At 42.7% G+C, this 24,357-nt stretch overlaps 1 protein-coding gene across 1 annotated transcript in view; it reads left to right on the top strand.

Annotated features, from left to right (window-relative positions):
- Nucleotides 1-24,357, top strand: part of ZSWIM8 (zinc finger SWIM-type containing 8) — a 2,802,584-nt gene that overhangs the window by 720,837 nt on the left and 2,057,390 nt on the right. The window contains exon 6 of the mRNA XM_086922151.1: nt 18,825-18,906. Within this exon, the coding sequence (XP_086778277.1) occupies nt 18,825-18,906 (82 nt within the window). The remainder of the gene's footprint in view (nt 1-18,824; nt 18,907-24,357) is intronic.

The following is a 24,357-nucleotide window of genomic DNA, read 5'->3' as shown; positions in this document are numbered from 1 at the left end:
CATTGTTAATAAGCTCCCCACAAATTGAATCCTATCTTTCTTTCTCTTTTAACAAAGCCGAGATGTTTTATTTGATTAGATTCAGGATGGGAATTGCTCACTTGTTGGTTTCGTACCCAAGTGATGCATATTGAGATGCTAAATTAGATTTGTGTCCATGCAACTCAATTTCTACACAGAGCACTCTGCACTTTGTTTTTTTGTAAACTTTACCTTAACCCTAAATGCACTTTTTAAAAAACATTATTAAGATTTTTAACCATTAGAAAGTGTCAACTTGCATTATGTCATCTTCTTCTTTTAAATGATGAACTCACTTGTTTTATGGTTTATAAGTATATCTCCTCTGCAGTTTGGCTGCGTAATATTGTTGGAAAATGAATTTCTGGGTATTGATTATGTTGCTAAAATTGATCATGTTTACTTTTGTTAAACAATGTTTTATTTGCTCTTTTATAGCTATAATTTAGCTGAATAAAGATTTTTTGACTGATGTATTCAAAATACCTCAAGGTATATCCAAAGGTTTTACTTTATTGAATAAAATTATTCAGTTATACCCATTATTTTCTCGCCACACGCAGCCTCTGCCCCTGGGTCCAGGAACGCTGTAGGTCTCGCCGCCATCACCAACTCGGCGGCTGGAGACTACAGCTCCCAGCGGGCTTTGCGTGTACTTCCGGTCCCCGCAGACAGCGCGCCCGGAGGCGCTACAAAGGCGGGCCAGCCCCTCGGTGGAGCGGGAGGCTTTCGCATCAGCAGCAGCAGAACCCTACCTGGACATCTCGCCACACGCAGCCTCTGCCCCTGGGTCCAGGAACGCTGTAGGTCTCGCCGCCATCACCAACTCGGCGGCTGGAGACTACAGCTCCCAGCGGGCTTTGCGTGTACTTCCGGTCCCCGCAGACAGCGCGCCCGGAGGCGCTACAAAGGCGGGCCAACCCCTCCGCATCGCGGGACGCGCGCGGGTGGCGCCGGGCGGAGCCCGGGCAGAGGTCGGGCCGTCTAAGGCCGTCCAAGGACGACCAGGGACGGGACGGGCCACGTCCTTAACATCTTCCTCAATGGGTAAGCGCAAACTGGCAACACCAGCGGCTGATGAAGCTAAAGCGAAGGTGCCTAAGTATACTACAAGTATACTCACATATCTAACTACTAAGGTGGGGGAACTATCATCTCAGATTGCTGAGTCCGAGCGTGAACTGGGCCTTGCTCCTAGTCCTGGGTCTGTTGATACTTCGAACTCCTCCACCATAAATTGTATACCATTGGAGCCTCGGGTCATTATTGAGGCTTGTAGACCCACTTTGTCACTTCCTGCTACAGTTCTTTCATGCCCGGCCATACCTGAAATCGTGATACCTAACTCCCCTATGAACCCCGGGGGTGCTGGAAGGTCGGCTTTAACTGTGGCTGGTTTTACCCAGCCAGCCCTTCTGACGGAGGAAGTCATTATGGCCTTATTGGAAAAACTGTTTACAGATAGACTTGAGACTGCTTTAATCCAGATTGCCTCGGATATTAATGAAACTCTGAAGGACTGTGTTAAGAACCTTATGGCAAAATGTGATCGTATCAATGATGTTCTTAATACTCGGGCCCCTGCATTTTCTATGCCTTTGGCTCCATGTCCCTCAGTTGTACAGATCACTGCCCCTAAAGTTTGTGACCCACCCATAACTAGACCAGTCAATATCCCTCTTTTACCTATTGTCAAACCTGTGCCACCAAAAGGGAAAGTAGATAATGGAATATATATCCCCACGACAGAGGCTGGCCACAGTGCAAGTTGCTCCACAAGGCCTAGAGGCCAGTGGGGGGCTCCGGAAAAAAGGGTACCTCCAATAAATTTACCTCCGGATGCAACACCCTTTGTCGCAATTTTGGTTAACGTGCCTAAACTTGAAGACGGGACGATAGAACAACATGAGTCCCTGCTTAGGCACGTTAAAAAATGGTGTAACGCCAACTGCATGGGAGAAAGTAACATCGCAGACAATATTGTAACAAGTAGACGGGTAAACTGGGTGGGTAGAAGCAAGAATGAGGTATCTGGAGACTGCGTCATTGTAAATTTTAAATCTAAGAATGTCGCGAGTCGACTTTTCTGGGATGACTCCCCTCTGGATCCTGTAAGTAAAGGGGTTCGGGCGATGCCTCTGGGTTTCTTTTATCCCCGTCCTCATAGGTCAGTTGTAAATGAGAACATCAAGTTACAGTCTATTGATAACACTTGGGCAGAGGACAATCTTATCTCACCCATGCCTACTAATGTATGGATGACTAAGCCAATTAAAGCTAATGGTGTAGTAAATGTTGTAAGGAATACACCCTCTAACGATCTACCATTGTCAAACATGTTTTCAGCATTAGCTGATGGAGTAGACATTGAATGACTAGCACCTGTACCCGAACAGGATAACCTGACCTGCCAACTCCCAGTTAATACTGATGTGGCCCTACCTGTTGTTAGAGTCGAACCTGTTATTAATGACCCATTACAGTTAGGGGAAGGGCACATACGGTTAGTATCATGGAACATCGCGGGCCTACGGGCAAAACAAGATGACCCTATTTGGTTACAATCAGTGAAGAACCATGATATAGTCGCATTACAAGAAACTTGGACGAAAGATAAAGGTTTCTGGGTAGAAGGATACATTTCTTTCTTTGTTGATGCCCTGAGCTCCACATCGGGTAGGGACAGAGGGGGTTTGCTATTCCTTGTCTCAGTTAAAATTGCAGGTAATGTTAGAGAAATTCCTAGTTCTTCTCACTATTTTCAGCTGGTGGAAATCTGTTTGGCGGATAAGAATAAGATTGTATTAATAAACTGTTACAACTCCATGCAGGGGGGACCCCCAAATTTTGTTTTAGATGGTTTATCTGACTTTTTAACTAAATACATGTCAAAACAAACCACTTTTGTCCAGTGCATAATGATGGGTGATTTTAATGTTCATTTGTGTGAGTCCCATTGCCAGATTATTGATGAAAACGGTCCTGATTACACTTCACCGCCACACTTTGAACACAGTTCTAAGGGTGTGGCGATGGAAAACTTGCTCTCATCAAATGACCTATATGAACCAGGGTTCTCAGATACAACAAACCGTGTGGTCACGTACAATGCAAGGGGCAGTGAATCGATTATTGACTACTTTTTTATGTCCCCAGGGCTCCTTCGTTATGTATTGTTTTATAACGCAATTGTTAGTGGATTTAGTGACCACAACCCTGTGCTATTGGTTCTGGATGCTCTTTCTGGTTTGTATAAAGGAGTAGTAAGGGCTACCTCTATAAGGGACGTGAGGAGTAAGGACCAAGGCAGACGCCTCAAATGGTGTAAAGTCTGTCCAGAGGATTTTCATGGTCGTATTGTGCAGGATATGGGAGTCGAATTTGGGAAATGTATGAATAGAGAGATGAGGGGAGGGGAAGTTGTGAGTGCCTTTGAAGCTATCTGTGCTAGAGTGGATAAAGAGCTTAGAGTCAAACCAGGGAGGGGTTCTGTCCCAGTGTGTAGATGGTTTGACCACTCTTGCTCACAGGCACACTCAGCTCTGCTGAAAGGACTTAAACAATCGCCTAGAGACAGGACTTTGGTGGCAGATCTAAGAAGACAGTACGCTTTGGCAGTCAAACTTCGGAAAAAAGCCATCAAAGATGAAGCCTGGGACTCTTTGATGGACCCCATAACCCTTAAACATAGCTCCAAATTTTGGGCTATAATTAATAATCCTTTGTTCTCTCATACAAACAATTTGGATCTTGATATTAACATATCTGAAGCAGACTGGATTAATCATTTCTCCATTATATATGGTTCCAATGAAATTGCTGAGGTGTTTAAAATACCTTACTCCCCTTCTTCTCCCATTAATTTAGATTTTACCAAATCAGAAGTAGAGCTGGCAATTTTAGGCTCAGCTGCAAACAAAGCCCCGGGCCCGGATGGGGTTCCCCCGGACCTATACAAACTTAACTCGGAGATGTGGGCTGAGATTTTAGCTAATGTTTTTAATTGTGTGTATGAGGGGGGTTTGCCAAAAACATGGTCATGTGCTATTATAGTACCTATTTTCAAAAAGGGCCTAAGAAGCGACCCAAAGTGTTTTCGACCAATTTCGTTATTGGATTCTTCAATGAAGATTTTGGGCAAAGTCCTGCTTGCTAGAATTAACACCTGGTCCACAGATAATAATATTCTAGTAGATGCCCAATATGGGTTCCGTGCTGGGAGGGGGACTGAGGACCAATGCCTAAATCTTCATTTGTTAATTTCGAAATACACAACTGTTAAAAAAGGGTCAATTGTTGTTGCTTTTATGGACCTGTCCACAGCTTTCGATTTGGTGAATAGAGCTCGGCTGTGGACCATGTTGCTAAAGCTGGGTCTTGATCCCCCCCTTGTATCTTTTTTGGCAGAATTACACAAAGATCTGAAAGCTGAATGGATCAAGAAGGTAATCGTACCGCCTGGTTCAAATCTAGCAGGGGAGTGCGGCAGGGCTGCATTCTTGCGCCCATGCTCTTCACCTTGTATATAAACTCACTTGAGGAAACTCTTTTATCTGCTACCTTGGATACTCCGCGTGCAGGGGAAACTCGTATCCCGGTTCTCCTGTACGCGGATGATGCCACTTTAATACCTCGGACTCCCATAGGTCTACAAAAACTTTTAAATGCTTTTAATGATTTTATGCTATCATTAGACCTAGTGATAAACAACTCCAAATCACACGTCATGGCTTTTGGGGTTGGTAAAAACAACCCCAGACAGTTTTATTGCAACGGTGACGTGATCACAAATGTTAAAATTTTTACATACCTGGGTGTAATTTTTGACACCAAGGGGAGTTGGGCTCCGCAAATTGTAGCTAAAACCAAAGCGGTTAGAAGCTCAGCCACTGCTATCCTAAGTTTTGCTAGGAGACTGGGCGGGAAGCCCACAGGTGCCTTACTTAACTTGTACAGGGCAAAATCAGTGGCAATAGCCAGGTACGGCTCGGGTCTGTGGGGCTATGTAAATAGTGAATCACTTCAAAGGGAAGAAAATAAATTCCTGCGTTCCACCTTAGGGCTTCCCCAATCTACAGCCACGTTTTCAGTCCACCAGGAAGTTGGGCTTGGTTATATATCGGACACCCTTCTTATGGCTCCTATCTTGTTATGGATAAGGCTTTGGACCAATAAAAATTTGGGTCTAAATCATAAAATACTGGCGGACTGTTTAAAGCTAGACAATTATAAAAATATTATTTGGCTTTCACATATACAAAAGTGCTCTTTGGATCTGGGTCGTCCTGATATTTTTCTTACCCCGCAGGGTCTTAAGAAATCAGATTTAGCTTGGGTGAAGGCCAATTTTATAACAATGAAAAATGTGGAGAGGGAAGAACGCCAACTACTCAAGCCCACGGTCAGAGCCCATTACCTGACCATTACGCGTCTTACCATCCAACCGTACCTTACTATCGTCACTATCCCCTTTCATAGGTGGCTCCTGGTTAAACTTCGGTTTAACCAGATTTACACAGTTTTGTGTGATAGTCAAGGTTGGTTTAAGGAGGAGGATGCCCCTGTCTGCAACTGTGATAGTTTTTCTACACAAAATAATATGCACTTTATGCTATTTTGTAATTTCTTTATTGAGCCCAGACAGAAATACCTTGTACCATTATTGAAGGAAAAAGCTTTTTATCAGGCAAAACCTGCTCTCCTGTACCTCCAACTATTGGATTCTACGTTGGCCATGTTTAGCGTGGCCAATTACCTTGTTGCTGCGGTTAGGATCAGGAGGAAAAGACTTAAAGATGTAAATTTTAGTGTTTTGTGAAGATAAATGAAATGGATGTTGTTCTCATTTTAAATGTCTATTTTATTGAGTATTTACTCTTTTTATGATATATTTTTATAATGTATATAAATTAATTATTATTGTTGTTTCCTCATATCATGTATTTTTATGAAATTATCACTGATTGATGCTTTTTGTATTTGCTTATGAATTGGTACTGCCCTTCCTGTGATGTGATTGTAGAATGCTTTTATGATTTTTAACTAAATCGAATAAAGTGGTTTTGACTTGACTTGACTTGGTGCCTACATGTTTTGACCCTCACTATGAGCCTGATCGGGTCTGGGGCCTTCGTCAAGGCTGTATCGTCAGTGTCCCTGCTCTTTTGTGTGCACGCACACCATGCACACTCATGACGCCTAATGCTCTCACCTGTCTTGGTTCTTTGCTCCAGAGGATTTTCTGCAAAACAAAAGGATCAAATAAAAGGGAAGGTGCCTTAATTTCAGCCTTCCATCCTGACTTGTTATATACGTCTCAACACATTCTTAAGGGTGGACCATTTTTATGGAATAATGAAGTAGCGTTAGGCTTTAATCTTCATATCTGACATTAACCTTCCTTTCTGAAACCATGAAGTTTTTCGTTGAAACTATGTGCTCCCCAGTGAACGTGAAGTTTTTTTGATATGACTACATATCCCAAAAAATCTGAACAGTTGATGTCTTTCCTATATAGTGATATAACATCTAGGTCCAGATGTCACAGTGATTTGACTGTGTAGTAGACGGTCTATCTAGTGCGGCCACCTGCATACCGTGTCATTCACACCTGCCATGTTTAAGCTTACCCTCTAGTGCGTCTCTTCAAGGGTCATTCGGTTCGTGCAGGTGGTGCTGTCTTGTAGTCACACACTTGGGAGGAAAAGGTCCAGCATAAGCATTTTTTGTTGGTGAGTATATGCTTAGGCTTACTGTCTGAGCTTTTTAGGTCTGTCTGTCTTTCTTTATTTTTTCTTTTTTTCTCCGGGTGGTGACCCCTTATTGCTATCATAGCCAAAAAAGCTGTCCTGGAGATCCCTCCTCCACTGGACCGTTGATTGCAAGGGAAATCGATGTTGTGGAGAGTCCACCTCCATTGGACCTCTAGTGTTAATTGTTGTACATTCCATTTTGATAATGTCAAAAACCCAACCGCCTGTTACAATTGTGTAGTAATTAGGCAACTACAATAAACGGTTTGAAAGATAAGTTTATTATCTTTAGCAGGTGCTGCGCAGCAGCAGTGTCGTCTTTTGTAAAAGCTGGCAGCAACTGAAAAACATTTCAAAACCACCAGGCAAATGGAATGCTTGTCACTGTGACATGTAAAACATTCTAAGATGGATAAATGAACAAGCACAAGGAAATGAAAGGAATACTACATTATCCTCCTCCTCTAAACACAACAAAAGAAATAAACAAAATAAAAAAAACAAATAAGACAAAAAAAAAAGAAAGTAAAGAAGAAAGCATAAGTATAGTGAACATTTATAACTCAGACCTCGGTGCCTCAAAGCTGAGGAACAGAAACAGCGGAAAAATATCATCGGTATCTTACAGGTAAGGATCGCGGACTCTCACTTCTCCGTAAACTTGATGAAGAGGGAGCATCAATAGTATTATAACATGTGGCATAAGAATCATTACATGAAGGAGAAACAAAAGAATCATTAGATGCAGGTCTATACAAAATATCAGACTTGTGTTCTGATTGATCATTTACCTCATTCACCTTGAGTCCTGAATGATTATTTGCCTTAACCACTCTAGATAAATTCCACCAATTTTTGTTATTAACCCTTACCGCATTACCACACACCTTGTCAACTCTGAAAGGTTCTGAAAATTTAGACAAACCCTTCTTCGCATGTGTGGGGATCTTGATCCTAACTAAATCACCAATTTCAATGACTTGTGAAACAGATCTCTTTCTAGAATCAAAATATTTTTTTTGTCGAATTAGTGCATGAGAAACATTACCTCTAACAATACTGTCTACATTGTTTAAAGTGTTCATCTTAACCCATCTGGCCATCCAACCAGGGCAAACCTTTGAGCAAGGCTTTCTTCCCTTTAGAAGTTCGAAAGGAGATACCTTTGTAGAAGTATGAGGCGTGGTACGATAAAACCATAACATGGATCTTACTGCGTTCTGAACATTACACCGACTAGCTAAAGCCCACTGTACACAATTATTAATTACTGGATTCATGCGATCCACTAAACCATTGGTTTGAGGGTGATAAAAAGCACTTTTACAATGTTTGATGCCACTTTGGAGAAGAAAACTCTCAAACTCTTGACTAACAATAGTGGTTGGACACCCTTCTCGTAAAAATATATCCTTCAGAAAGTCGATGATATTAACAGAATTGGGTTCATTAATAAAACGAACCTCTGGCCATTTCAAATAATAATCAATGGCGACGATAGCAAACCTTGCATTCATGGGAAGAGTATTAAATGGTCCTAATAAATCAATGCCAATTTTCTCCCACGGTCTACTAGGTAGATCAATAGGTTGAAGAGGAGGTGTCCGTACTTTCAAACTTTTCTCAGAATTTGAACAAATAACACAATTTTCTACAAAAGTATCCACGTCCTTATCCATCTGTGGCCACCAGAAATTTTCCCTCAATCTTTTCTTTGTAAACGTTCTGCCCAAATGGCCTTCATGAGCACCCAGAATCAACCTAGATCTTAGAGAATCTGGAGGAACTAATCTATCTCCACGCATCAATAATCCATCTTGAATAGATAGCTCATTAGCTACCTTCACAAAAGTCTGAAGAGAATCATGGGCATTCTTCTCTTTAGGCCAACCACCTCTCACACATTTGATTAAGTCACCAAGTAGAATGTCCTCAGACTATTTTTCTTCTCCATTCTCCTTCACTTATAGCCTACATTTCATCCAAAATAACAGCAGCCACAAAGCAATCATTCTCATCGTAAACATCCATGAGACCTTCACCACATTCTACAGGATGCCTAGAAAAATAATCCGCTCTAACATTTTTACATCCCGGAATAAACGAAACCTCAAAATCAAACTGTAAAAGTTTGGTGGATAAATGCGCAATTCTGGGCGTATGTTCCTTCATTTTGTCTCCAGAAAGAATAGGCACAAGAGGATTGTGATCCGTGCATAACTTGAAATGTTTACCCCAAACATATGGTGAAAATTTTCTTATGGACCACCAACATGCCAACAACTCTTTCTATAACTAAAAAATTCAATTCTGAGCCATGCAAAACTCTTGAAGCATATCCCAAAGTATGTTCTTGCCTCTTGACATTTTGAGTGAGAATGGCACCCAAACCAACCCCACTAGCATCTACAGTAATAGTACATGTAACATTAGGATCAAAAGGCTTCAAAATGATGGGACTGACCAAACGTTCTTTGATCCACTTAAAAACAGCATCACACTCTTTGTCCCAAACAAAAGGAACACTTTTATTAGACAACGGTTAAACTTTTGAAGCATAATCTGGCAAAAAACGCGGATAAAACTCACACAACCCAATAAAAGATTTCAAACCTACCTTGTCATTGGGTGTGGCTGAATCCACAATAGCTTTGACTAGACCTGGTCTAGGCTCCACACCATTTTCAGACAACACATGCCCCAAATACTCTATCTTCTGTACCTTAAAGACACATTTTTCCTTCTTCAAGACAACCCCTGCCTCACACAAAGTTCTTAAAACACAACAGACCACTTTATGATGTCCCTCTGATGTTTCACTATGAACCAACACGTTATCTTGGAATACAACAACCCCATCTATATCTTTTAGAAGATTAGACATGATTCTTTGAAAAACCGCAGCGGCGGAGGCTAGGCCAATGGCATCCGACAGTACTGGAAGGAGCCAATAGGTGAGACAAAAGCTGTTAAATGTCTAGAAGATGGATCTAGAACAACCTGATGGTAGGCCGAAGCTAGATCCAACTTCGTAAACCATTTGGAACCATTAATCATGCACAACATGTCTGAGATTTTTGGAAGGGGATGAGAATCAATCCATATGTTCTTGCTTAAGCTGCGTAAGTCCACACATACGCGAAGATCACCATTTTTCTTTTTAACGACGACCAATGGACTAAGCCAAAGCGAAGACTCAATAGGTTCGATGATACCTTTACTACCACAAATCTTTGAGTTCTTTCTCCAACTGATCCCTTACTCTAAAAGGTAAATTTCTGAGTCTGTGCTTGACAGGTACCCCCCCATCCTTAACTTTAATGCAGTGAGTAAAACCTTTAATCTTACCTAGTTTTTTGTTAAAAACCGAAGGAAATTTTTCACACCACACATCACCAAACTCATCTGACTTAATGATAGATACCTGATCTTTTGTGCCTGGTCTAAGAACCATTTTGAATAACCCTTGATGGAACCAACCAAGAATATTCAATCCTTTGATGGCCACATACAGTTTCCCAAAAATCTTCCTGCCTCTAAATTTTAAAGTATCCTCAAAATATCCAGCTAATTCAATAGTTCTACCTTCATACGACACAGGAGACCTATCGGGAGGTAACAGCGTTTTTGACCCCCAAACTTCACAAAACTTCTCTTGGTCAATCATAGTGATTCTTGCACCAGAATCCACTAACAGACACAAAACCTTTGTACCAATACCAATCTCCACATATGGGTCAACATATTCTGAAGATTGGTCATTTACAACACCAACATCTGTAACCACCACAACCATATCTCTCAGATCATCTTCAATTTTTTCTAAAACATCACCCTTAGATTCTGCAGTACACACATTTGTGACAGAAGATGAAAAGTAAGGTATGTTACTTTGTCTTTGATCATGTATAAAATCAGAATTTTTCTTAACATTCTGGCAAACTTTTGAAAAGTGACCATATTTTCCACACATCCTGCAATTAACATTCCTAGCAGGACATGGACGTCCTGTTCTAAAATGGGGTGCATTACTGCACTTGAAACAAATATTTGTTTGTTTGAAAACAAACAGCAGTGTCGTCTTTAGTAAAAGCTGGCAGCAACTGACAAACATTTCAAAACCACCAGACAAATGGAATGCTTGTCACTGTGACATGTAAAACATTCTAAGATGGATAAATGAACAAGCACAAGGAAATGAAAGGAATACTAAAAATTGCTATGTTTTTTATTTAGAAGGTATATGCCGAATGGGACAGTGCCTGGTGGGGTGGGCCGTCTTCACCTATAACGTGTTTAGTTTCGTTTTGCATAAAGAATTTATCGGATTTTAATATCAGTACGTCTGATTATTATGTGCCCAAATCCAACATATAATTCAATTCAGATAGCTCTCATGGTTGTGCCCCCTGATGTTAATTATGCCTGAATCATTCATTGTTACACGCTCATTGGTGGTGGGTGCCGTACTGCCTCCGGGGGGGGGGGGGCGGGGGGAGGGTGTAAATCTCCAAGCTTTTTTATTGACCAGCGACTTGTGAAGACAGGTCGCCGTGTCCACAACTCTCACTCATGCACAGAAACTTACTTTATCAAAGATCCAGGCACCTCTGGATTACCTAGGTCCTGCCACTGTGACCGCCGCCAGTAGATTGATTTGCCGGCGGTGGTTCGTTTTTATCGTGTTTGCTCTCGCTGACCGTTGCGCCATAATGCAGCGACCGTTTGACGTCTTGGAAATGCGGTCTCCGCTTACGAGCTCCATTTCTTAGTGCCGATTCAAATAATCAGTGCATTATTTACAAATGAGGTTTGGTGGGTAATGCTCTTGGAAGTCTGAAGTTTTGTGTATTTAAATTAATTCTGCTTTTTATTGGTATTGCTGTATTTTTTGCTTTTGTGTTTTATCACCGGACAATAAAGCTTTTTGAGAAAGACAGTCCTAGAGTGTTTCATGCTATTCATTGTGTCAAAACACTTAGTATTAGTTTTGAATCCTTATTGTACAGTATGAGTGGTGCTAAGGTTCCCGGTCATAATTCTTATCTATTGTGGGGAGCAGAGGTGTGCTTATATTTTCATAGGACTATAGTTCCGAAAAGAATGTAATGTAATGTAATGTAATGATGTCTTGTAAAGCGCCTGAAGGTTGTTTGAAATCCTTACCCTGATTTTTAAATGTCATCAGAGCCCCGCTTCTTGGAGGGGAAATGCCTCCATTGTTTTCCAGTATCATTCTGGTTCGTTTGGTGTGTTTTGAGCAGGGTGATTGTGCCATCAGTTAGTTCTGTACTCATTTTAGCAATCTGTGGCGGATACAGTATCATTGCCGTATGTGGGTGTGGAGGAGTTACCGAAGGGCTGAAAAGTATGTAGTTCATCTAACATACTTGTGTTTATGAAAGCAAAGTCCACTGGATTTCCTTGTTTAATCCATTTGTAATGCCAGATAAGGGGTGGATCCATCTCTGTTCAAGCTTCAGTAGTTGTTGGCAAGTTGGCACCAAAACGAAGGGTATAATTGAATAATTGTATTCAATAGAACCCACTAAATTCACGTTTTTAGCCATACCCCTGGTACCCTCCTAATAAAGTAAAACCGTTGGGTATACCTTGAGATATTTTCAATACATCATTTTTCTGGGTCTCTGCTTATCCCGCCTGCTTTATCTAAGAACTCCCATTTCCATCTATAGTTGAGTGCGTCCTGGTTGTGGATGGGCACCGATGATGAAGCATGTCACGATAAGTTGGGAGAGTACAACTGATTCCACTACTTGTCACTCTCTGTTGGTGATTACAAGTATAGGGGGACCCCCATAGCCCAGAGAGCCAATAAAGTTATAGGAATAAGAGCAAAGGCCACCATTTGGACCATTACCTAGATTGAGGAATGGCAGAGGGCCGTGCATTCAATGATGATATAATATCATCTAGCCTAGCAGCACCTTCCCTGATCTCTGAATTGGAATTGACACAAACCAACCAAAACACTGGTGATTGGGAGTCACTCACTGAAATGAAGCGAACCCAATTAAATACACTTCTGCATGGAGCTATTATGACCGAATACCTTCGGGGCAATATAGCCCCAAACGTTCTAATAATCTCCAATGCACCCTGGATCTTTCTGAATGACCCTGAATTCAGACACTGCTGATCCCTCATAGCATTGAAGTGCAGGACGGAATGGCAGGTTCTGATCATACAAACAGCAAAGAGAATCAGTTGCCATCCTGGTTGATAGTAAGACAATGGAAAATGGGCTAAAAACACAAATGACCATCGCTATATACAAAAAGAAACTAGAAGAGAATAACAAAATCATCAACGAACACAAAGAATATTTGACTCAAGCAAATATCAACAAGTTTTTAAAAGTCCTTAAACGCTTCACCTTTGAGGGAACTTTCCCCTACTCCAAGGCAGAATACAGCCCCAGGAAGTCGTACAAATCAGACTTCTCTGACACTGGCAACAAAGGGTTTGGAAGAAACTCCTCAGGAGAGGGAACAAACCAAACCTGGCACATGAGGAAAAGAGGAGGGAGGACACCCACATATAAATAGGGGCTCCAGCCAACCAGCCATACCGTTCCAACCAGAACCATATGGATGGGGTCCTTATGTCCAACCGCTGTTCCTACTCCGCCCCCCCCCCCCCACCCAATTTGGCTACCAATGGCAACCCTTCCAGGTGCCTTTTTTAGGGAGAAGCCAAAACCCAGGAAGAGGGAGACGAAGGGGACCAACAGTACAATGGAAAACACAGCAGCAAGAAATAGCAGACGGGAACCATGCCCAGGCAACAGCAGTAGCACACTGGAGTAGTAAACCTCAGGCCTGTCGTCTTCACAGAGACCCAACTAAGAGTACTCAACAAGGTACTCTGTTTTGTCCCAACGGCAAATCCATATATATTCAACTTGAGGATTGAACTGGCATAGTTCTTCAGAAGACTAAGACTTTCCATCTTCTTTACTGACAATTACACACTACCCTAATAAGAGGAAGACTAAAACACATGTTTGAGAAGTAAATCCAACTTCAATCCACCAAATCATACGATGCCACTGGCAGTACTGGCATTCAAAAAAGCTGTGACTTTGGAAGTCGATAAACTAAGGGATGACAAAAGACTTGTGTTCAACAACCTCACACGTGTAGAGCAAGATGAACGATATTGTCATAACACTGGCAGAAAAAGGGATAGCCACAGTGGTTATGCCACTGGAGATGCATCGCAGAGAATGCAGAAGACTCCTCGATGATCCCCGGAATTACAAAATACTACAGAGGGACCCCATGAAAGAAATCGTAGAAGATATCCGGATCTTGATAAACGAAGGACAGGAAAGGAAAAGCGAGAGATTGGATAACAGCTCAAGAGGCAGATTTCCTCAAAGAGGAGAACCCACAAACACCTTATTTCTACTTACTGCCAAAAATCGTAAGAACAAAAACCCACCCCCAGGGATACCGATTGTCTCTGGCATCAGATCCACCCTGGAACCGCTATTGAAGTTCATTTCCTGGTACCATTGGTACAGAAGATGCCCTCTTACTTGAAGGACACAAAAGACATACTGATATTACTCCAGGACATCAATTTAAAGTAAAGAACTGACATCTTCATCACACTGGACATGGAAGCATTATACACAAGTATTCCACAAGAAGCTTCCCTGAAAGTAATAGAGATCATACTGAGAGGAGATGGGTGGAACTCCATTACACCGAAAAGTTTCATCCTGGACTGCACATACATGGTGCTAACAAAGAACTTTTTCCAATTCAAAGGAAATTTCTTCATACAGATTCACGGAACGTCTATCAGGAGCACACTTGCCCTAGACATAGCCTGCCTGAATGTCCATGATTTTGAAATGAAAAACATCTACAATAGCAACAATCCCTGCGAAGCAAGTGTGGTGACATAGAAGAGATACATAGATGATGTCTTTATAATAAGGAGGTAGTCTGAAACAGAAGCTACAAGATATGTAGAGTGGCTAAACACAAAAGAAGAGTTTCTCAATTTCACCATGACTATGAACAAGGAATCCATTACTTTCCTGGACCTTAGAATATGGCCTGAAAATGAGGAACTGAAAACAGAGGTATTTTATAAACCAAGGGATGTGAACAATCTACTCCGTTATGACAGCTTCCATTCAAAAGCTCTCGGAGACAATTTATTGGTGGGTCAGTTCCTCAGACTACGAAGAAACTGCACAGAAAAGCAAACATATGGGATCCATGCAGAAAAATTGACTAACAAACTGGATGAAAAGTCCTACCCAGGGCGGTTAGTCAGGAGAGCCAGGGAAAGGGCAAGAAACAGCCCTAGAGAGTCACTCCTGGAGACACACACCAAACCCAAAAACAACAGACTGGTTTGTGTCTCCACCTACGGTACACACTCCAACACAGTGAAAAAGAATACTAAAACATTGGAAGACCTTGAACTCTGATTCCCTAAGCCTGAAACAATCTATGTTCCCCTTTAAGAGGGGGAGGTCACTCAGAGACCTGTTGGAACACACTCGACTCAGACAGACTATCTCTGGAGACTGCACAGTGCAAGCAATGTGCAACCGACCAGAGGTGACAGGCGACTACCCCTTTTGTACCTGCAACATCTACCCCTTAACAAAAGCAAGTAAAGAAATACACCTGGGACTACGGACACCATAGATACTTAAAAGAAACACAAATTGCAACTGCAGCAACGTCGTTTATGTGACCACATGTGAGTGCCAATTGAGATACGTGGGCATGACCACAACGAAAATCGGGACCTGTATCAACGAACCCAGGAGCACATTCAGGTGTAAAAGAAATTGTTACCACACTGATGCGCCACTTCCACACTACAGCCCATACAGAAAATGATTTTATATGGACAGTGATAGAAGAATTACAACTGAATGCAAACGAAAAACTACTACTGAAGCTCAAACAGAGATGGCTCTACCGCCTATCTATCCCTACAAACAGATTAAACGAAATCCTGTAGACTTCACTTTCATAACCACGAGTATGTTAGATGAGCTACATACTTCGTAGCCCTTCTGTATTACCTCCACACCCACATACAGCAATGATACTGTACCCGCACCAGATTGCTAAGATGAGTATTAGAACTAACTAATGTCACAATGTAAAAATGTAAATTGATACTTGTATAGCGCACTACTCACCCGCAAGGGTTTCAAGGCGCTTGTACGAATACCGCTGTGGAACCCATCCTGGCTTTCCCTGTGAGGCGTCCACTCCTGGGCACCCCCAAGGTGGAGGCCAGGCATCCTTAGCGTTGTGGGGGCCGTTGTGGAGATTAAGCAAGCTATTGCCTAGTGTTGCAGAGTGGGACTCCATGATTGGAATAGGCACCGAGGCGAGAATTATCAGGTCCGTGGAATTTTGAGCCCAAGACCCGCCGAGGCGGGGAATTGAACCCTGGTCCCGGGCTAGACCTCTGCATCAGGGTCTGCCGCTCTAATCATTGAGCCACACTTCTCCATGCTCCACAACCCCCCCCCCCCACCCACCCAAAACACACCAAGTGAACCAGAATGACACTGGAAAACACTGGAGGCATTTCCCCTCCAAGAAATGTGGCTCTGACGACGTTTAAAAATCAGAGTAAGGTTTTCAACCCATATGTCGTAACAATAGCAACCTTCTTACCGGAACTATAGTCCTATAAATGTATAAGCACACCTCCGCCCCCTCACAATAGATAAGAATTATGACCAGGAACCTTAGCACCACGCATAATGGACAATAAGGATTCAAAACTAATACTAAGGGTTTTGACACATAGGAATTCTGCCATTTGCGGAGACCGAACCTGACTCTGGCATTTATTCCTGAATAAGAAAGCCCTAATGAAGCCCCAGGCCAGATGGCCTTGTAAGGGGGCGAAACACGTGTTGGCTGTCTCTACCTGTATAAGATTCCTTCAACTGAGTCATCTCACTTGTATATAAAACACTGCAGATAACAAACCGAGTCCGGGAATTTTTTCCACGATTACAAATACCAATATTCATATTTGTCCTGACTTTGCTTGGATGACTGAATTTAAGTCCTCTCTCCTTTTATTTGATCCTTTTGTTTTGCAGAAAATCCTCTGGAGCAAAGAAATAAGACAGATGAGAGCTTTAGGTCTCACGAGTGTGCATGGTGTGCTTGCACATGAAAAAGCAGGGACACAGCCCTGACGAAGGCCGAAGACCTGATTGAGCTCATAGTGAGAGCCGAAACATGTTGCCCCCAAAACGAAGGGTATAATTGTGTTCAATAGAACCCACTAACTTCCAGTTTTTATTCATACCCTTGGTACCCTCCGAACAAAGTAAAACATTTGTGTATACTTAGAGGTATATTTAATACATCATTTTTCTGGGTCCCTTTTTATCCAGCTTGCTTTATCTAATAACTCCCATTTCCATCTTGTTATTGTTATTGTTATCTGAGGTTTGTATAGCGCCAAATCACTGTCAGGTCTCTAGGCACTCATGACAGAAGCAGTAACAACAACTGAGTAGGTAAACAGAAGGTATAGATATAACAACATTACACAAATGGAGCAGAAAGCTTCCCTAAACAAGAGTGTTTTAATGACTTCCTAAAATGAAGAAGATTTACTTCTTTGCGGAGGGACTCCGGTAATTTGTTCCACATCTGTGGGACCTGGACAGAAAAAGATCTCCCTCCCTTGGTTGCCATTTTAAAACGCGGACAGGACAACAATTGGGAGTTAGAAGACCCCATCTATGGTCAAGTCAGCCCTGGTAGTATCATCTTACTAGGGTGTGGATAGGCGCCGATGATGAAACATGTCACATAACTGAGTGAGTTGTCTACTCCAATATCTTTGGATATCCCATCAAGAAAAAGAGCTAAGCAGAGGTAACACCTGACATCCTGATATAATATGAAACCAGATGTTTTCACATATAAATCTCCGAGTAATCAGTTGCTCATGTGTGTGTATGTATAATTATTTGCCTTCAAATAAACTCACACTCAGTCTTTCAGTCAGCCTTCTTTATCTATTGGACTGTTGGAGTGTTGTTCACATTTTGCATTCGCCTTCCAGAGCATACAATACAGCCTTTTGTAGTGGATTAGCACACTTCAACCACTGTCTTCATTGTAAGTAAAGGCATGTGGCTCATCCACCTAAAAATGAGTCCACCTCAGTGGCAGTGCTACTCTGCAAATCATTGCTTTAATCTCTCTTTATTTAATGATTTTATTTATTTTTGCGATGGGTCAAATTTTACTTTTTTCATTGCATTTACATGGCACCTTTAAATGAAAGAAATTCGCCTTTTATAAATTTTACATTGTTAAGGTCTTATACAATTGTGCTGTATCCATGGCCCGGCCTGTTGCCTTGATTAAAGCTCCACATAGAAGTTTAAACCTTGTTAGGTGGTGATGACTTTAAATGTTCCATAATATTTTGAACGGTGAAATTCCCAACTACCTATTCCTTGCAAGGGAGCGAGACCCCGGTGAAGACCACTGGACCCAGATGCCAAAAGTTACAAATACATGAATGTAGACTGTGGGGTAACGAAGTAAAAAAAAAACACTAAACTGATCAGGTGTATTTCTTCAGTAAATCTCCTTAGCATTGTTATAGAAGAAGTTCTTGTAATTTTAATTTAGCTCTTTCAGTACTCTCTTGACCATTAAAAAACTGATCACTTTTTAAAGAGGTAATTTCCTTTAGTTGAAACAGTAGTACTAATCATTTTCTGACGTAATCTTGCACTATTTATTTTTGCTTTCTCTAACGATTTCCTGACTAGCTAAACATTTTAGGTGGTGCTGAATTTTACACTACATTGTACCCTCTCTCGGGTACAAAACAACGGACTTGTGTTGTTCTTTTTTAATTAGAAAGCCTTATTGGCCATGGTAGTCTGCAATGTATTGGTAAAAGCCGTATTCTTCACTTGTGAGCTACTGAGAGTGTGTAACAGGATGCTGTTTAAAACTTTAGATATATTGACAATTCCTTTTTTTTATACAGATTCTTCCCACAGCTCAACGCCTCCTGGATGAGTTGCTGTCCTCCCAGTCCACAGCTATCAACACCTTGTGTGGTGCCCCAGGTACGTTCGATTTCACTGTTAAGTGCCATTTTGACTTCATAATCCATATACCTGGTTCTGTACGTCAATTTAACATCAACTTCATATTAATAAATTGGAAGGAAAGGATACAGTAATCCTTCAATAGATGACGTTGTGCTTTTAAAAAATATTTTTGTGTGAAGGGAATGCTCCATTTCTCATCTCACAACTTCTCCAAACAGTCGTAAGGATTTGTATTTTATAGTTTTCGATCTTAACTACCATCCACTACATTTAATATTTATTTTTATTCACATTTAATTTCGCACTGAGCAAAATCAACAAGTATCATATTGTGGCCCAACTGGTTCAAGGAACATTGATCATGGCAAATAGTTAATTAAAGAATTGCAAGATTTTGGAAAGCCCATTTGTTCTGAAAGGCTTTTAAACTTTATTACAATCGACTGTATTTGTAAACGATCAATAAGGTCAAGTGGCTAATTGCAACCTTTAGAATTTGGGTTTGAATCCTGGTTTCAGTACTTAACCAAAGATATTGTGTAATTCTTCGAATTGTAAATTTGTGAAAAATAGTTGGAAATCTATGAAATGTGATGTAATTCAAATGTACAAAATCTCATTTGATATAAGGTATCTTCCATCGCAAACCCCACTTTCATGTACAGTGCTCTGTTTCTATTCTGCCAGGTTTGCACTCGCTGCATGTCTCGTCCTACACCACCCGAAGAACATGTAGGGGTTGGGGGAGTAGACTGCCCAGTGGGGTTTGGGCATAGGGCTTTTTATGGCTGGTATATCCTGCTGCAGAGAAATGTAAGGGTATGTTAAGACATTGAGTCATCCATTAGATGAGTAAACCCTGAGTGAGCACGACTTTTACCCTGTGCCAAATATCATGCAGACAGTGATTCCCTTTGGCAACCAACTGCACTCTGGTGGGCAAGCCACTGTTGTGCACGGTCTTCGCCCTTTGCACAACCCCTCACATACAGCACACTCCCTCCAGACTCCCAAGCCCTCTTCAATGGCCAGACCTCTAGTGCTCACACCCTCCACCCTGTGCTGCGCTCAATGTGCACATTCAACCCCCATGGGCATCCAACCATACATGGCTGGGCAAGCCCCTGCTGCTGATGGTGTTTGCTCTGTGCGCAACCCTCAACGACAGCCTACTCCCTCCAGACATCCAAGCCTCTGTTAGATGACCAAACCACCAATGCATATGGCCTTTGCCTTGTGTCAAATACTTTACGGAAAGCCATCCTTCCATGGGCAGCCATCCGCACAGTAATTGACAAGCCCCTACTGCTTATAGAATTTGCCCTGTACACAACCCCTCAAGGACAGCCTACTTCCTCTACAAACCCGAGCCCCCGTTAGGTGGCACAACCAGGTTAACAAGGAGAAAGATTTTCATTTCTCCTGTTGCAATGTACAGCACACACACAAAGTGGGAAAAGGCTTAAAGAATGTTTTTGTTATGGAATCGATCCCCTCACAGAAATGTGTCTAACACAATGCAGATACCTTTGTACTATGGTGCGAGGATGTTTATGTTGGTATATGGCTACTGAAAGTGTGACAACAACGCAAGAGTGCTGAACAGTACCATGTCTTTGTAGATATGGCAATATTTTGCACTTTCCCGTTCACTCAATGCAGCACAGAACTTCACTTGCTGCCCTGTGTTTCATGACTTCTCGGTAAATCTGAGACTTATTTGCAAAGTTTTATATAGCGCTGGCTAGACCCGGAGGTATCAGAGCGCTTTGCAGGTTGCGAGTTGCAGGTTAAATAGTTGTATCAATTTGTATCAAAGAATCACAGAGGGAGGAGGAGGAGGGGGAGGGAAGGAGACACGAACGGGGAGACGAGGAAAAACAATGTCAGAAGACCGGCTAATGAACACAGTACTCCATGAATACCGGACCTTCTCGGCATACCTAGACGATATAGTGGTGTTTAGTCCAACATGGGAGGAACATATACACCACTGTACAATAATCTTTCAGGCACTGCAACAGGCAGGTCTCCACATAAACGCTAGGAAGTCCAGTATTGGTTTCCAAAAGGTGTGGTATCTAGGCTATGTACTAGGGAACGGGGTGATAGCCCCTCAGGAAGAGAAGGTAAGGGCCATCCTGGAAACCCCTTTTCCCTCCACAAGGAAGGAAGTAAGGTTGTTCTTGGCATTATTGGGATACTACAGGAGGCTCATACCACAATATTCCGAGATCACAGGACCTCTAATGGACCTCCTCCAAAAGAAAGTAAAAACAAAAGATCCGTTGACTCCCTCTGACACAGTGACTACCGCTTTCCTGCAGCTGAAAAAAGCCATCACCACCAGCCCAGTCTGGTCTTCCCCAGACTTTTTCAAGCCATTTATTCTTCACACGGATGCCTCAGGTCGTGGGTTGGGGGCCGTCTGGTCTCAACTTTAGCCAGAGGACAGGGAACATCCCATCCTGTTTATCAGTAGGAAGCTGTTCCCTCAGGAGCAAAGGTATCCAACCATAGAGAAAGTGTCTGGCAGTAAAATGGGCTGTGGGCAAACTGCAGTATTACTTGTAGGGAACATATTCACCCTGTTTACAGATCACACGCATCTCCAATGAATGAGCAGAAACATGGGACACAACTCCCGTGTACTCAGGTGCTTTCTCTTGTTACAGCCTTTTTCTTTAGAGGTGCAACACTGGAAGGGTACTGAGAATGGGAGTGCGGACTTTCTGTCCCGGATATCCCCTCTCCCCAACCAGGAGAATCTTAGGGGGGGGGGGGGGGGGTCGCGAGTCCCTAGAGTTCCCCGTTCCCAGGTAGGGAGCTGTTACGACACAGGAGAGGTGGAATGTACCTCAAAGATCCGGTCTTCTGCTCTCTGCATTGCAGGAGGAACAACCAGACTGCACTTGGCGTGGAGAAGCCGCTAGCTCGGTGGAGGTGGCTGGCGCCCACGGCGGTTCCTTTAACTTGAACTCGTACTTCATTAGCCCCGCCCCGAGTCCGCGTCACCGCTCCTGACCCAGTGATTAAACAGGGCAGCCCCGAGGCTATGGGGGTGTTCCCTGAACACGGAAGGCGAGACGAGGAAGAGGACGCCAGACGAGAAGCGTGGAGAAGTGCTTCTCCATTGTGTGATGCCAAGGCCCCGCTGTTGCCTGTGAGAGAAGCGGAGAGTATGCTTCTGGAAGAGCCCAAAGGCCAAAGATCCTGAGCTACATCCTGTCACACTCCTTGAGGAGTGTGTCTCCACCAAGAAAGGACAAAAATCTCGGGTGGGCTGGGAGGAAAGGAAAGACCAGTGAATAGAAGGAATACACTCACTCTGGCCATGCCTACTATACCCTTTCCCTTGCTTATATCTATTCACATCTGTAGCATTGCTCGTCGGCACTGGTGGTCCCTCACTCCCTGACTCCGCAAGCTTTGCATCAGATAAAAGGACTCACGGTTCCTCCACCTGTTTTCTCTTGTTTTCTCTGAGGAAAACTGGGTGCTGGGAGAAGAGGTCCAACCTCGAACTCTGCCCTAACGTAAAGAAGAGACTTTGTACTCAACACAATAAGACATATTATTCCTGTATAACCCTTGAGTGTAAACATCGATCTAATAACCCAATGAAAAAAGCAAAAACGCTTTGGGAGCTATTGTCCTTACTTACGGTCCTTTACAGTAACGCAGTGACCGCTCCAAATAAATTCTTGAGGTGTGCGCTACAGGGGTGCCGATTATCGCCCCTACTATATGCATTTGTGACTGTGCCACTGGCGTGTGTCCTAAGAGAATATCATGGACAGAGAGGGATTCGCTTCCTGGGATACAATTTGTTAATATCCGCTTATGCAGATGACACGCTACTATAGATCAGAAATTCCAAGAGCAACTTATCCCCGGTACTAGGAGAGGTGGTGCGCTTTGGGGAATTATCTGGTCTTCACATTAATTGGTCCAAATCTACAATATTCTCGTTGATACCGACTACTAAGCAAACAGAGTTTGACTTTCCCCTCACCTGGTCTGAAGATCCAGTATGATACCTGGGAATCAGAGTCCATACGAACGCTGATATGGTATGCAGCGAGAACTTAGTCTGCTATAGGAGACTATCATAGCCATTAGAGACTGAGTCTTTTGTAATAGGTGTTCGAGCTATAAAAGGATTCTAGTCTTTTGTTATCTGTAGCCTGCAATGGCATACTATAAGAAGAACCTAAGATTCATACACTTATATGACCAAAAACATAATTTTTTCTGTTTTTAAATCGAAAAAGGTGGTTCAAACAGGAACTGTTTTATAAAACGTTTGACTTTTTCAGTCCATACAATATAGTGGAAAGTGCTGGTACAGGGGATTGCGGTGATTACTCACTGCGGCAGCAGTATCAAAAGGAACACTGTTCCCAGCCTGGAATGGGGTCAGAGGAGCTGTGAATGTCTAAGATCCCTCTTCTTCGTCCCACTTTCATTTTGCAGGATTAGCTGCCTGCTGTGGTAAGACTGCATTTGCTTCCTCATGCCAGAAGTTCCAAAATAGTACTACTTTGAAGTACCTCTAGAGAACTCATGACTATACATCGTGCACTCCATGATCTGTGCAGAGGCTCACTTTTTACCCTCTGGTATAAGGAAAAATCCAACACATGGGACTTGAGTGGGGTCCGTGGCTTATTCTCTTGCTCCTCCTCTCCGTGTGGCTGTTCTTCTCTGTCCTCTCCTGGTGATGTCATTCTTTTTTTATTTTGAAAACATTTTATTGCATTAAACAAATATCTGTCGGTACATTCTTTACATTTAAAAGAACATGTAGATAGCATCTCATCATCATCAGTATAGATAGTAAAGTACAGGTTATACAGCTTTGCCCTTCATGCCTCATCGTCCAAACCGAGATCCACAACAGGGGGAGTACAGATATGGCCTCTATAGGCATTCCATTTGTCCCACGCTCTCCCCCATTTCTTGGGGCAGACTCTGTGAACATATGTAGCTCTTTTGGCCACCATGATCATGTCCATGTCCTTATACCTCTCCATTAGGGTTGGAACTTGTGACGCCCCCCATTTCTGAGCAGTATTCTGCTTCACCACAATCATTCCTGTTGTCGCCCACTGCCTATCCGCATGGTTGAGGTCAGTTGGTTCCCATATATTTAGGAGGCAGCACTTAGGAACAAGTGGGACTATGTTCACACAGACCTCTGCAATGGTGTCCATTACCCTTGTCCAGTACGATGTGATCACTGGGCAGTCCCACAAAATGTGATAGAACGTCCCCAGGTCTTCACATTGGCGCAAACAGCGCGGGTCTGGTGCTCGACCTATCTTGTGCATCGTCACCCTTGTGTAATAAGTGCTATACAGTATTAGCGCTAGAATCCAACATAGTGCCAGCAGTGTGGGAAGCCCACTTTGAAACCCTGTACGCATATTCGGGCAATGATCAACCATCATCACCAAATACAAG

The sequence above is a fragment of the Lissotriton vulgaris genome, chromosome 5 (assembly GCF_964263255.1).
Source record: "Lissotriton vulgaris chromosome 5, aLisVul1.2, whole genome shotgun sequence".
In the NCBI taxonomy this organism is placed as follows: Eukaryota; Metazoa; Chordata; class Amphibia; order Caudata; family Salamandridae; genus Lissotriton; species Lissotriton vulgaris.
Note: the sequence above shows the minus strand (reverse complement) of the source record. Positions and strands in the feature narration are given on the sequence as shown.